Here is a 15332-nt window from a genome sequence, read left to right as displayed (position 1 = left end):
AAAAAATTAGACTTTACAAAAAAAATCTGTATATATATATATATATATATATATATATATATATACATGTATATTTATTGTTATACTGTTTTTCTCAATAAAGTATCTATGTACATACATATATACATATATATATATATATATATATATATATATATGTATATTTCCATTCTTTGTATAAATTTTTGTTGTAAAAACTAGAAATATGTTAATAATTATGGAATATAATGTAAGGAAACTATAAGAATTTTGATATAAATAAAATATTTTACAATAAAAAAAAACCTTGAATGAAAGTATATAAATAAATTTATATTAATAATTTTATTTAATCTATACATGATATAGATTAATATATTGAAAACCGTCAGTCTAGAAAAAATTATAAAAGTAATCAAAGATTTAAATCAATACTTCTTTCATATTAAAAACAAGATTACTTATTTAACGTGTATACTCTAATTCTTGTATTGTCTTGTTTATAATATATACACAATATTTAACTTTTTTTAAATTACAACATATTACAGAGTACACATCATGTAATTTCTTTATACATAACTTTGAAATGTTAAATAAGTATCTATATCGGATAAATTAATATGTTATATAAAAATATTCTCACTTGAAGTAACAATGTCCAGAGAAACTCGCAAATAGTATTTTGTGTGATTTTATATCATAATAAAGAAAAAAAAAGATTATAATAGGAGAACGACGAAGTCCATTTATTTACAATTTTATTAACTAATTAATTTGTCTGACTTTGTTTCTTAATAGCTGCCATAGCATTTTCATTAGCAGTCATTTGAAATTCTTGGAAACGTTGGGACACTCGCTGATTCATTTTCAGGTACTTTTCCATACAATTAAGAGTGCACTTCTCCTCTTTAGCTCTAACATCTCGCGTCGTGAAGTCGCTTATACAATCGACAAAGCAAATTTCTGAGAGTTTATTATACGAAGTCAAAAACTCTCGAAACTAAAACAAATAATATAGCCATTTGTGTTTAAATAAATTCACCTAGATTAATTATTATCATCATTATATTTAAGATATATATAAATATATATTGTTAAAGTAGCTCTTGGCCTATTTGTAATGTAAAAAAAAGATATATGATAAAAAAATATACATACGCGTAGAAATACGTACGGATTTTATTTGATCAGCATCCACATCGGTCGGGACTTGCATCGCCATTATGAAAATTCAATGATTTTTGCAAAATCTCTTTATTGTTGATTTTTATTATATTTGTTTCGCTAATTTCGCAAATATGTACATATATATCTTATCCAATTCTGACGAATACTTTCGAGGTTAGGAAGGAGCACGTGCGCAAGATATATGTATACAAATCATAGGCATAGTATGAATATACTATGATACAAATTCGAGAAGAATGATTGGAAATTTTGGAACTGGGAATTTATAATATAACGTAAAATATAGATTTCCAGTTCCAATCTAATAGATTATAATAATAATTTATTATTATTATTAATTATTAATAATATCAATTGAGAATTATCAAACACCAGCTACATCATATGAGTTTGTTGCATAGCTTACTGTCTAGTGTTTCAAAGTCCCTTGCAATAGCGGCCAATCAGAACGTCCGAAAGTTTGTACGACAAATGAAATATCGCCTTTAGAATCGCTATCATATTCCTCGCCTAAAAATATAAAAAAATAAATATAATAACAATCTCATAATTCTCATATAATTAAATTGTCATATTTAACGTGTTAAGTGTTTTTTTCATATCACTCATATATTTAATTCCAAGATAAAATAGAAATCATTTTTTTTTGGGGGGGTGGGGGGGGGGGTATTTTTATTACCTTCGGTTGGCATCCCTGAAAATACCGCGGAAGATTTGCATCAATTTCTACAGTTGGCAACATGATTATTTGTACGTTAAATTCTAACTTGCCGCAGAAGAATAGTCGAAGAATTACTTTTTGCTCGATTTATTTGTATTGATATTAATTTCACGCAGGTGATATTTTAAATGTTTGAAAAGAATATTGTCATTTCGTCAGCTCTCTTCATACATCTATTCAAACAGGTAAAGATATGCAGAGGTAAGGTAGAATATGAAATTTAGCGCGCGAATTTCAGGTTTAACCACTGGCAGTCAAAGTGATTGAAAAGCGAGCTCGCGGAGAAATTTTTTTTGAACGAGAGTTAAATGAAATGTAGTGAAAGTTAAACGAAACGAGATCGATCGGATTCATGTGTTGTTCGATCGTCACTTTTGAAAGAAACACGACGTCGGTGGAATTTATTGATGGCAGGAAATAAACAGCAGATGTTCCGTATCGACGCGCCGGATCGAAGCTCAGGCCCGTGTTGTTGTTCGTCCATCTTTACCTTTGTCTTCGAAAGCGATGAATAATGTATTATTATCGTATTATATTACAGAGTTACGAAGTGGCGTTTTACGTCAAATATATAATAATAAATATGTATAAAAATGGTCGTGTGCACGCGCGCGCGCGCGCGCGCATGTGTGTGTGTGTGTGTTTTGTACAATAGATATTACGTTACACACACATACACACACACACACACACACAGAGTCAAGAGAGATCACGTATTTTTTTTCCTTTTTTTTTTTTTTATAGGACGAGACAGTATTTTTGAAAATAATTGGCTCCATCTTTTACGGACACGGATTCGTGTAACGTTAATAATTTTTATTTTGTACGTGACATTCACGCTAATGGCGGAAAGTCGGGTATCGGAGAATCGTTTTGTCGCCTAGTTCAGTTGAGTTTCGTTCCGCACGAGCATGTCTACAACGTTTTATCTTCGTTACGGTAGCGCGAACTTTAGGACGACAGCTGACAGCAGAGGGTTCTTGCGCGAAGGCAACGGACTTGAAACGCACAGTATGCAAGATACTACAAGTCACACACGTCCGTCAAATTTTGAAACGCGCACACGTTAAATCGCCAGTCTATTCCCTTTGAGTTTCACGTTAATTACATAAAAATTACATAAAAACAAATTCTTCAATAATTAAAAATAAATAATTTTATTTTTTGGCTGTTCGGAATATATGGTGACGAGATTGTGTGATACCTCGTGCAATTATTTATACGTTTTAATCTCTGTGCCATTGTAAGATAATCATTTTATAACCTTATTATCGTTGCATGTTACATTACTGATATAGTTGTAAGTTGTAAGAATTTATACTAATTTACATTCACTGTATTTTTTTTGACATATAATGAAATGCGTGTCAATTTAATTACATTAATTCGATACACATTTCATTTATTATTGTATCAATTAAACTGATATGTACAATTTATCGTTTTATTATTACTTCTGTATTTTGTATATTATTGTAATTAATACGTGTATTCAATGTTCCAGGGAATCAAATAATATCGTGGAGAACTACTGCGTCAACATGTTCTCGAGAAATATTCCTTCCGAGCGACGAGCAAATCTCGTAGCCGATAGAAAAAGATCCGCATCCGCAGGAGCATCGTCACAAAAGATACGATCTTCGAAGGACGGAAAGTCCATAAAAACCGGTGCGACGAAACCGCGAGGTTCTTGCGAGCAGCAACTTCTTTCGCGAAAAGAGAATAAGAAGGTACGCGACGATGCGAAACACAAGGGTCGCTTGTACGACGAGACGTGCGTCGCCAGCGCGGATAACAATGACCCGATTTACATTTTACGGAAGGAAATACACGACTGGAGAATGTCGGTACAATTAGCGAACGAATTTGAACGCGACCAGCGCGCTACTGAAGATGAAACAGAGAAAAGTTCCGTTCAAGGTAAACAAAAAAATTAATTGTTATAATTTTTAACAATCAAGAGCGTGTTAATAACACGTAATAGAAAATTAACGAATAATTACTATGATATATAGCACTGATATATACTGTCTACTAAATTTTAATAAATATTTTCGAGTCGTTTTTTCGAAAATAATACGAGTAGGTATATATAAAAAAATTGTAAAGTGTAATAAATTTAAATAGGAATATAAGAGAATAGATAAGATCATTAGTGAAATGTATTCTAAAGCTAAATTTAAAAGGAAAAATTGCTATCAATTAATTTTAATAACTTACAGAAAGATGCAACCAAGTAATCGCAAAGACTCTACAAGATCCAGATGTTTTTCCCGAACTACCGAGCACCATCGTCATCGATCGGTCAACGCGATGCACGTGAGTACATCTGTGTGTGTGTAAAAATTTTTAATTACCAATTGAAACTTTCATATTTGTCGAAATTTGACATACGCTCGCGTGAAAAGTTGCGAAAGTTTCACGGAAACGGATTATTATCTTGGAATTTTGCGCCAAAGATGCGGTCACGCGTAAGTGGTTTATTAAGAATTCAAATGATTATACTTTATAATACATCACGAGAGAAGCAACAAGATGATTGCGGAACTTGTTGAGTAATGAAACTTTGTTTTCCGTTTAGAAACGATCATGTTTATGAAAATATCTTATATATAATATCTTTTCGCGATCTTTAGATAATTCACAACCGATCATTTTATTCTATATATTCAGTTCTTTTTCACGATAATAATTATACGCAAGCGTATCTTTTTCCGGATATCGATGTCGTGTCTGCTCGCATAGCCGCGAATTATCGAGCGCGACTATTTTCTCTAACGTAATTTATAATAAGCTCCGGTTTTTGCCCGGTGCGAATAATAACGCGCGCTAGTGATTTCTTGTCAGTGTCTCAGGTAGAGCGGTGACTATCAAGACACGATTTCACGCGAAGGTAAGTGAACAATTTCCGCTTGCGCGTGTGCAACGCGCGCGACATGCGATTACGCTATTTTTGTACACGCATTCGATATGCACGAATCCGGCGTGATCGAGTCGCCGTGTCTCGAGCGATCATTCAAGAGACGAGGCGAGGGGCTCGCGCCTCGCGCCTCGTTACGTAAGTAACTGTAAATAAAGAACGAGAGAGAAAAGAGTAGCGTGGCCCGCGTGCGTTCGCTCCTGTAAACCGAACACCCGCCGAGAGAAGAAGCTTCGCTACATCATTCTGGAATTTTCGAAAGTTTCGACAAACCGGTTCCCGATCGCGCGCAACCCGTTCGTGACTCGCTATCGATAATATCCCGCCCGGAGAGATGCACACCGCGTACCGTTTACTGCAAGCCGATCTCCGTCTTCTCATCCCTGACAGCTCGCGAATAGCCGAATCTTCCGCATTGTTTCATCGGAATAATTCATAATCGAAATCCCTCACATGTTTCGGATGATACGCAAAAATAATCTCTCCGTGTTTATCCGTGACAGTTAGTCTGACGTTAGAATTTCATGTCTGTAGAATCAAGTAAGATATCGTATTATATATTCCTTCTGGATTGTAGCGATATAAATATCACCTAACGCGTATATCAACACGCATTCTTTATCGTAACGGAATTGCGCATCGAGTAAAAATATCACGGTTATTTATATATACGTTCGCGAATCCGGTAAACACGTATATGATCGTTGTAATGTGACAACACGTGCGAGAAACGAGACGTACGATGATAGAATTGAAATTTCCTGTTGAAAGAGAGAGAGAGAGAGGAAGAAAAGCGACTTTGTCCTCCACGGTCGAGGACGAATTTGACAATTCCTGCTCGTATCATTCGAGGCACGGCCCGGCGCCCGAAAATATTTTTACTACACGTGCACGCGAGTCGCATGCGTGCCGACTCATTAAGCATAAACTGGCTATTGTTCTCACTAACCTACAGCACTGTGTGCCTCATTATCATTTTTCGTTCGTGACATCACTGTTAAGGATCCGACAGGGCACCTTGACGAAAATTAAACACGTCAGGTGCGCCAGGTCCTGTGGGATTGTTGTTATCCGCTAAAAAGAAATAGATGAATCGAACAATTCCCATCGGCTCTCTTTAGAAAGAGAACTTAAATTAAATTGGTTTTTTTTTCGGAAAGAGAAAGAGAGGAAGACCCCCGAATTAATAATTCAAAATTAATTCAACACGAGGCTTCTTACTACCCTTTTTAAATCAATCTGAATCAACATAATCAATTCTTTTAATCTGCTTCTAAATTTTATTTCTATTTATCGATTGTAAAACATGCAAATAACAAAATATAATAAGAAACTTAATTTATTTATTGATATAAATTAATTAAGTCAAAATTAGGATAAAGATAGAAACAGGAATTTATTCCGTGAAATTGAGAGTTCTTTATATATCTATTTTAATTATATTATATATATATATATATATATATATATATATTTGAAAATTTAATATCAAAACGATTCGAGTACAATTTTATAGGATAAATTCTATAGCGATTCTTCTTCAATTCGCATAACTTTTGCAGGTTCATGATAAATATTCTTATGTTGACAAAATAAATCATTTTTGCGCTATTCGCAGTTTGATTTTCAGTGTAATAAATATACATAATTCACGTTCGCCGCTTTAAAATGAAAACGGCACGACAAAATAATCCGATTGACAAACAATGCCTTATTTAAAATAGACATTGGGTGATTTTCGATGCGTAATTTCTTCCTCGAATATTCCAATGTGTGATCCGGCGTGAAAGAGCTAAAAAGGCTGGAGATAGTTTCGTGTAACTTGCACAGACGAGAGAGAGTTTTCAAGCACAGTCGGCTCATCCACGGATAATGATGTAGGTTAGGTTCCCAAGCGGTATATATCGCAAAAATCAACATTCTTCGCGAAGTCGAGGTTCGCAAAAAGCGTAAACCGGTTTGCCTCGTAAATGGCACACGAGCGTGCGAACGGGAGACGCGGACGCGGACGCGGACGCGGACGCGGCGGATAAAGGAGCATACCGGGGAGAATAAAGGAGGATGCACGGAGCACGGAGCTCTCTCGAGGAAGGACTCTTCTGCGTTTCAGTGTTCCTTTGTGTAAATGGCTTTTCTTAGATTTCTGCGGTTTTGCAGCACGAACATAAATCACACGCTATCGCGAATATTATGACACATTTATGATGAAAGAAACATTGCCTGCGCGAGTTGAGGTAAATTTAATCTCTGCTCAATGTAATTAAAGATTTTAAAACGCCATTCTTACGTAGCATGTAAATCGAATTTTTAATGCTAGAAAATGCTACGCGGACTTTTTATCAGACTTAATGGTTTTTATAAAAATATAAATGTGTTACGAAATAGAAAAAGATTTCAGCGGTATAGACTTGTGCTCAAGCAAATGCATTAAATGAAGATTTGACAAATTTATTTATAACTTTAGCATAAATTTCAAATCTTTGAATTTTTGACACTGACATATTCTTGTTTAATAACTCGGAAAAAAATCATTTCTCATCTTATATTTAGCATCTTCTCAGAACCGGTTTAATTCATTTGCCCCAGTTTATCCGTTAATATATACTTTACTTATATCCGTGTGTGACATTTAAACTCTTTTTTTTTTTTTTTTTTTTTTTTTTTTTAATTATATATTTACATTAACTCTTTGCATAAAAAATCGAAAAGAATTATTGAAAATAATTAATTACATTAATCATTCATTTAAAAAAATGCATAGAGCTAAACATCCAATACAAATGTTTTCTATTATCTTGTTCACGCGTGTCAAAAAAGAATAAAAATACTCTATTACAAAAGCCCCAAATATTTCAATAATGCCCGACATAGTCTCCTTCGTTTGAGCACGTCGTCCTGTTAGCCCGGTTTTATAGCACAGATAAGACGGATAACACGGTTCACGCGTGTTAAGACGATGTATTAACGTAATTGTCAGACGAGCGAAAAAGTAGGGAAGGAAAAAAAAAAAATGGGAACTCTCCTAGTCGACTCGAGGCAGACGACGAATTTCCGGTTTCATCGTACATTGACCCTGCCGCGCTCGAGAAGAGACCGTTCTATGTGGGTTATGTTTGTCTATGCTTTCTCCACGAGGAATCCACCGATAAAATTGACTGGCGGCATGCCGAAGAGCACTGACAGGCTGACGTCACGGAGTCGCGCGCAACGTTACGTAAAAAAAAAAAAAGGAGAAAAAAAAGGAGGGAAAAGGAGAAGAGAAAAAGTCGGCTCGGCTGGCGCTTCCTCGCACATAAATTATCGTCGTCGAGCTCGCTATTTGCACGTGGCGCGTTTAGCGTTCTAAATATAGCTATCCGATTCTCATCGCGTTTATATTACATGCGGTTTTTTTTTCATACTACGCAGTAAGAGAAGTAGACACCCGTACGCAAAGCGTAACGCTAAACAAAGGCGGTTAAAACAACAAAAAAAAAAACAAAAAAAAAAAACGAGCCTAACACCGCGTGAAGCGCGTATCCGTATCTTACATTTACCGCTAATCATCATTCGATCATTATGATAACATTGTACGCGGAGTTTTTACTAAATGAATCAACCTTGAAAATCTACTGGTACCTTTAAACGCGGAACGAATACGAAATATATATATATATATATAGCAGAATAATGTTTTCTATTTGAAATTATCTCGATTTACGAGGCAGAACTGAGTAGAAGAGATAAAAATGATTCGTCTCCGTTATATAGTAGTTGCGAAGGAGAGCGCGTTTAGTTTTACGCGATGCATAGAATGTCGCTGATGCGAATGTAAGCGTCGCCGCGACGCAACGAGGCGACATGCTTCACCGAGTAGAGTTCGCCAACCAAGCAACTAGCCAAGCCAGCCAGCCGCACGTTTTTTACGTAACGCTACGCGTAACGCTGACGCGCGTGACGTCAGCTCGGTCGGCACCGCGCCAGCCGATCGCTGCGACTACGACGACGACGACGACGACGACGACGACGACGACGACGATGACGAGGGTCGAACGGGGAAAGGGGAGGAAGCGAACGGCACGAGGACGGAATTCTTGCGAAGAAAGCACGCATCGAGCACAGCCGAGCGCAACCGAACGCCGAACGCTTCGCTCCGCTCCGTTCCGTTCCGCTCCGCTCCACTCCGCTCCTCCGCGTCCTCTCGCTCCGCTCGCGGCATACTTGCACGAGGCGGCAACATCGCGAGCGTCTGTTAGGTTCAAGGGTACGGAGCGGAGGTTGGCTTCTTCGTCTCGCCGCTCGTCGTGGTCGCGGCGGCCAGGCGGCCAGGCGGCCACCGCTAGCACGTTGGATGCTTGGACCGCTTGTTGTCGGCGCGAGCGCGTTGCCGAGTCTGCTTTCATCAAACGGGAAAGGGGCTTCTCTTCTCGCAAGGGGCCGTATAAACCGTGGTATCCCGTGTTTGCCAGCCACGTGGACATTATAGACAGCTTGTTTGTTAGCCGAACGATTACGGTGAATGAGCGAAATCAGAGACGGAATGAAAGAGATCGCACCTTCACAGATGACTGGCTTGTGTCGGCGATGTTTATTCTTCATGAGTCAATCGACGTGTTTAGTGCTTTCGTTTTTAACTTTTTATCGTCTATGTTTTATATCGGACTAGGTTTCTAAAATATACGTCTCGTTATCAAGCGAAGCTGAGAAATAAAGGGCTTTTAATGAAAAATGGTTTTTGGAATACTAATAAATTCCTTAGCTTGCTTTAAATACGCGACGCGACGTCTTTTAATTTTGATCGTCCTTCAATTGTCTTTTATATGAAAAGATGATTCAGTGGTAATTTTCAGCTTTGTCCGTATTTTTTTAGATAAATAGAACGTATTGTCGTATGTACATATATCCACAGACGATATATGTTTCGTTGCGGTTAAAAGGGCATCCGCTCTTTTAATTGGATTCTCTGAATTTTCAAGCGATGAGACTGTCGCGCGGTATACGTCCGGGAGATTCATGAACGATCTATTGAAGACAAAGCGCATTCAGTATTTTGTATATCAATTACGATGTGTGTGTGTGCGAGCCAATTACGATGATAACATGAAACCGATAATGTGAAAAGGTTTAATATCTATTTAAAAAATTGTATGACACATTTTTAGATCTTATCATTATTTCTATGTGTAACCTGATTTACGCTAAGAACAAAGAAACACTTTTATATTTGCAAACTTTTACGTTTGAAATAATTTCGAGTACCAGTTTTAATTAAATAACTAAAAGTTAATGAATATTATATTTTCCGTATAATCACATAAAATATTGTATTTTTAGTAATAATATTAAAAATATAAAATATCAAAGAAATCGAATATTTTATTTTACAATAATGTATTTAATTTCATAAAATTTGTAAAATATATCTTGGATTTTTTAATATTTGTATATTTTAGTGCTATACTTGAAAATGATAAAGAATTCAAATCAAGTTATATCGGTGTAAAAAAGAACGTTTCGATCTTTATAAAAATATAACAAAGTCTAGTCAGATTAACTTATAGTTATTTAATTAAAACTGGTACTCGAAATTATTTCAAACGTAAAAGTTTTATAATGTAAAAGTTTGCAAATATAAAAGTTTCTCGTAGTAATAAGAAGACCTTTAATGAACTTTAACGAAAGAGTTATTATCTAGTGACTACACGCCTACGATTCAAAAATATGACATTAATTAGGCATTGATTATTGATCGATAATTCGAATGTATTTGTAAGGAAAAGATTGGCAAGATACATCTTTTAAAACAACAGCAGTAACGTACAGAGGGCAAAGATGCAAAAATTCTCAGGCGTCCTAGAAAAATCGAGCCCTTTGTCCGTGATTCATATTATACATTGCGCGTATTCATTGAATAACATCTGCTTAATAGTACAATGGTCTTACGAAAGCGCGTTCCGTTGGGTCCCCCTTTTATTGCGTCTCAAAGAGCCTCACCGGTCCCCGAAAAGGGTCGCCCCTTCGAGAGAAATCTTTAAGACAGCCCCGACATCTGTCCTTTACGGCCAACCAAAGTAGGGAAAGTAAGTTTGCACGTGTCCCTCTTACCCGAGGGAACCCGAAAGCACGTGGGGCTCATTGTGTGTATCGCGCGCGAAACGGGAAGCAGCAGCTGACATCTGCTTTACGTCACGCGGGATTTGTGGGTCGAATTTTATTTTCGGAGATTCCTCGAGGTTCGTGTAGTAGACATTATATCTCTCTTTAAAAGGTGCAACGTCAACGCTACTTAAACGCGATAAGATATACCGACGAGATGACAGAACAGAATTACATGCGGCTAAATCGAATTTAAAGATTAATCCTCTTTTTAATATCGATACAGTATAATTAAAATAAATAATATACATGCTAATCATATATATATCTAGATTCGATATGAATAAGATTAGAGGGGAGGGGTGGGATAAGCATCTGTGCCGTATCATCCTCTAGTTACCCATGAAAAACGTCAGCCTCTTTAGCTCAGTGGCAGAGCACTGGTCTCGTAAACCAGGGGTCGTGAGTTCAAACCTCACAGGAGGCAGATTATTTTTTTGCTACTAAATATTCGTTATTTTTTATGCAATCACAACCTGTTTTCTGTCTTCGAGTTACTTTTTACTTTTGAATTTAAATTTTATTTTAATTTTTATTTTCAATTTTTCATATAACTTATTTATATACATATTTGGCTCGCTAATAAATGTATACATTTACAATATCAATTCGATATAATATTATATAGAATTCCAACAAATTCACATCTTTTTAAATCTAATTTATTACAGATATTCAACAAACAAATAATTAATTCGCTTTTATATATTTACGACTATTAACAGATATCAATAGCGATTGTATTATTATTCGATTGTAGCAAAGTTAATCTTCGTTAAGGTGTAAAGAGTGAGAATAGTTCAACATCGAATGATTGGCCAAGTCCGCGATAAAGGAACCATTTACAGGAGGCATTTACCCCAGAGGTGGGTGCCAAGTATGAGACAGACGTCGGCAATTAAAACGAATCACGCTTTGAGAGTAGCGGGGCGATGAAAATCGGCATTCGGTCGGCATTCGCGTCCGAGTCCGCGAATGCGACCCACGTAGTCGGAGGAGGGCCGGGGGCGGGGGCCCATCCCTTGATACCCGGCACCGGTCCGGTTTTCGATATTCAGGAGCGTTACCCCGAGCAGCGAGCCGTGCAGTTTCCGTAAAATGTCCGAGAAAGCCGCGGGACGAAGAGGCGCGAGTATAGATAGAGGTGGGTGTAGGGTTCGGGGGTTGCAGGCAGGATCGTGACGGGGTTGAATGTTTCGCCGGTTCCTCTTCCCCCTTCCTCTTCTTTTTCGTTTTCACAGCGTGCACTGGCCGTCACGACGAGAGAGGAATACTAATTTTTATGTCGGAGACGAAGAAACGTGCGCGCGATCGATCCCGCCACCGCTACCACCGTCGCCGCCGCTTCCGCCGGGGGTTGCATAGCGTGTAGCGCCCCGGGGGTGCATGACCGAGTAGTAGTGCTACGCTGGTTAGGGGTTAAGAGCGGGGCGAGACGGGGCGGCGCGACGCGTTGCTCGCTCTCTCTCTCTCTTTCACCGTGGAATGTCGTTAACCCTTTGCACTCTACTCCACGTATCTTATGACACTGACAAGCTAACAGCGCGTTGCATTCGCCAACGTTATCGGCGCTTCATCGACGACAGAGCGCGAACTGTGGCTGTTGAATAAAAAATCCTTTGTCGAGCACGCGAGTTTTCTACGAATTCGAAACGATGCGCGTATAAAATAGACGAGAATACGCAAACACAAGTTAATTTATCGAATAGAATTGTATAATTTAGCTGTTAAAAAAAGAGTGGCTTGAATTTTTGAATAATCAAATTTTATTTATCATTAGATGATTTTTACACGAATAAGGATTGATAAAATTGATAAAAATTATTATTTCATATACGTTATTCTCTTTGTTCAATCGCGAAGGGATATTTGATGAAAAGCCAATCGAAGATTCGCGTCACGTTTCGAGTAGTTTAATTCGTTGGGGAATATCGCCGTGGCCTTCTTTCGCGCCGGCTTCGTAAAAGGAGCGAGCTCTCCTCTCTTCGATCATGAAATCCGGTCGCATAGGTAGATAGTTACAGCACTGGTCGCGACCCAAACCGGTTTTACTCGATCGGAGGACTTTAGGCGATTGTGCTCGCGACGTGGGCGAGGTAATGGTTCGTCCAAGTGAGGCGAAAACTGAAGTAGCTCGGTCAAAGCAAAAGCGAGACGATTTCATCGCTCCATAGGCGAGATCGGCTACGAAAATTTATGCCGCGCTGCAAGATCAAGGACTACTTCTTTGCGATAGAACATTCGCTTTTCGTCGGAACAACCGTTCGAAAAAGCCGATTACACGTCGCACGAAATTTACATATACGCGCGCGCGCGCGCTTGACGTAATAATTTTTTTCGTTTCTTCGATTACGTATCGCTTTTTGCTAGAGACTCCCGCGCCCGTTAATATGCATACTCGGAATAACAGTACCTTTTGCATTTATCGCGCCAAAGATTTATGTTCCTTCGAAACCGACCTATCTCTCGGGGAAAATGTAAATCCACCTTTCTTCGATGCAATATGCATTGGATTCTTTCTTCTTTCTTATGCAAAGAATTTAAACTAACAATACTTGCAGATGGCAAGTTTAACATATTTATACAACTAATTTGCGATATGTATCAAAGATACAATATATTGTACGTAACAACATTTCAATCGCTGACAAAAATCGCTCTCATTACTCGATTTAATTAGTTAAGCAAGTAGATTAGCATTACATGCGATTTCATTTTGTATCATACATCAGAAGGACAAAGGAACGTGTCAATGGTAGGGTAAACTCGGGTAAGATGGCCATAGTTTTTTAAAATGCAGAAAACATATTTTTATTTTTATTTTTTAATTGTGTTTGGCATATTATCTTCACTCAAGCTTAAATTACGTAATATTATCGAAATTAAAAGAAAAATATATTTCATAGAAATTTTATATTCTCATAATAGTACAACGTAAGCATTGGTCATCTTACCCAACTTTTAAGGAAAAGATGACCATAGTGACGGAAAGATGGCCATAATATTTATAAAAAAAATAACAATTTACATATCTTTACAATATGTCTAACGTCGATTACGATAGCTTAACTGTAATTTATTCGGCGTTATAACAGTTTTTAATGGACAAATGAAAAACTTTGCGGATAGTCAAAAGTAAAAATTTGATATAAAATTCACAATATCGTTATTTCGAATAATGTATGCGCATAAATTACTGTAAATATCGATTATCTTTGATAATGACTAAAAAAAAACTATGTAGCGATTATTGAAAAAAATTACAGCCTATGGCCATCTTTTCCGTATGGGCATCATACCCTGTGTGCCTTGCAAGGGGCTCCCAAAAATTCCGAACCCGTCGCTGCATCTCGTCGCACTTTCAATCGCGCACGGTTGCTCACTCGAACGCGGTTATCCGCTCGCACGCTGCGAGTATGCGCCGCGCATTCTCGCCGCTATAGTATTCTAGTATTCCACGATGTGCTCTCAGGATACCTACGGAACTACGGGCTTTACGTGACCGGCATGTCGGTTACCATCGCGCGCGGATGCGCTCTCTCTCTCTCGAGAAAAAAAAAAAAAACAAAAAAAAAACTGCCTTTTCCAAATCCACGAAATTGCAAAATATTCCGCAATTACGGACGCGATATTACATGGCGTCGCTATATCCACGGGGAGAAGAACAGGAGCCGTGCGCATAATTTCATTAGTCTCTCTCATTCGTCGTGTCGATCCACGTGACGATAGAGGCATTTAAAAATTATTCGCTTCGACGACATTATTTTGCTTCGTGCGAAATTATATTATCACGAAGACAACTCTAAGAAGAGTTTTAAAAATGTAATGTAATTTCTAATGTAGAGATAAATTCACATGTAATTATATAATTTATCTATAATTTTTTAAAAATATTTATAATCATAAATGACTTCATACATGAGATCATAATAAATAATCACAACGAGTAGAGAGAAGATTTAAATATTTTTCCATCAATGATTAAGATGAGCCGATTTTTATCGATCCTTCAAAACAGCTGATCCTACACAGAAAAAAAGTAAGTGTCAAATCAAAACTTATATATATATACTCATATAAACGCGTTCATTGTTTCATATATACGCAATAATTTATAATCTTGTTGGAAGAATTGAAAAATCTTAAATTTCAACAATATTATAATCTTATTTCAATATTGCAATTGTTATTTCAAGAATAAAATAATTATTTTAACTCTAAGAAAATGATAATCTTCGATTTGAGCATGTGTTATGTTCTATCCAACCGTTTTTCCTCTCCATTCAAGAAAATGATTCTTAAATAACAAGAATATATTTTTCTCGGTTGAACTACACCTAGGTATATAAAATGTCTTGATCCAAGGAAATTTTCTTTGTTTAACGC

General features: G+C 37.0%; 2 protein-coding genes and 1 non-coding gene across 7 annotated transcripts in view; 2 read left to right on the top strand and 1 right to left on the bottom strand.

Moving 5' to 3' along the window:
- Positions 1-468: 468 nt before the first annotated feature.
- Positions 469-1430, bottom strand: Tim9a (translocase of inner membrane 9). Its single transcript, XM_072900018.1, has 2 exons — positions 1157-1430; positions 469-982 (listed from the first exon to the last, which is right to left on the bottom strand). Exons 1-2 carry the CDS (start codon positions 1202-1204, stop codon positions 752-754), a joined length of 279 nt encoding a protein of 92 aa, XP_072756119.1. The 5' UTR covers positions 1205-1430; the 3' UTR covers positions 469-751.
- A 405-nt stretch (positions 1431-1835) lies between these two features.
- Positions 1836-15332, top strand: part of LOC140669821 (uncharacterized) — a 62592-nt gene continuing 49095 nt past the window's right edge. The window contains exons 1-4 of one of the 5 annotated variants that reach the window (XM_072899982.1): positions 1836-2076; positions 2636-2902; positions 3396-3811; positions 4114-4210. In XM_072899982.1, coding sequence (XP_072756083.1) covers positions 3433-3811; positions 4114-4210 — 476 coding nt within the window. In that variant the 5' untranslated portion in view covers positions 1836-2076; positions 2636-2902; positions 3396-3432. Of the gene's footprint in view, positions 2077-2142; positions 2408-2635; positions 2903-2925; positions 3135-3395; positions 3812-4113; positions 4211-15332 lie in introns of those variants that run through there. The other 4 variants (XM_072899983.1, XM_072899981.1, XM_072899980.1 and 1 more) reach the window with 4 other exon arrangements.
- Positions 11302-11373, top strand: Trnat-cgu (transfer RNA threonine (anticodon CGU)). Its single transcript has one exon. It is a non-coding gene; the product is annotated as a tRNA-Thr (tRNA).

The sequence above is a fragment of the Anoplolepis gracilipes genome, chromosome 9, assembly GCF_047496725.1.
Source record: "Anoplolepis gracilipes chromosome 9, ASM4749672v1, whole genome shotgun sequence".
Lineage (NCBI taxonomy): Eukaryota > Metazoa > Arthropoda > Insecta > Hymenoptera > Formicidae > Anoplolepis > Anoplolepis gracilipes.
Note: the sequence above shows the minus strand (reverse complement) of the source record. Positions and strands in the feature narration are given on the sequence as shown.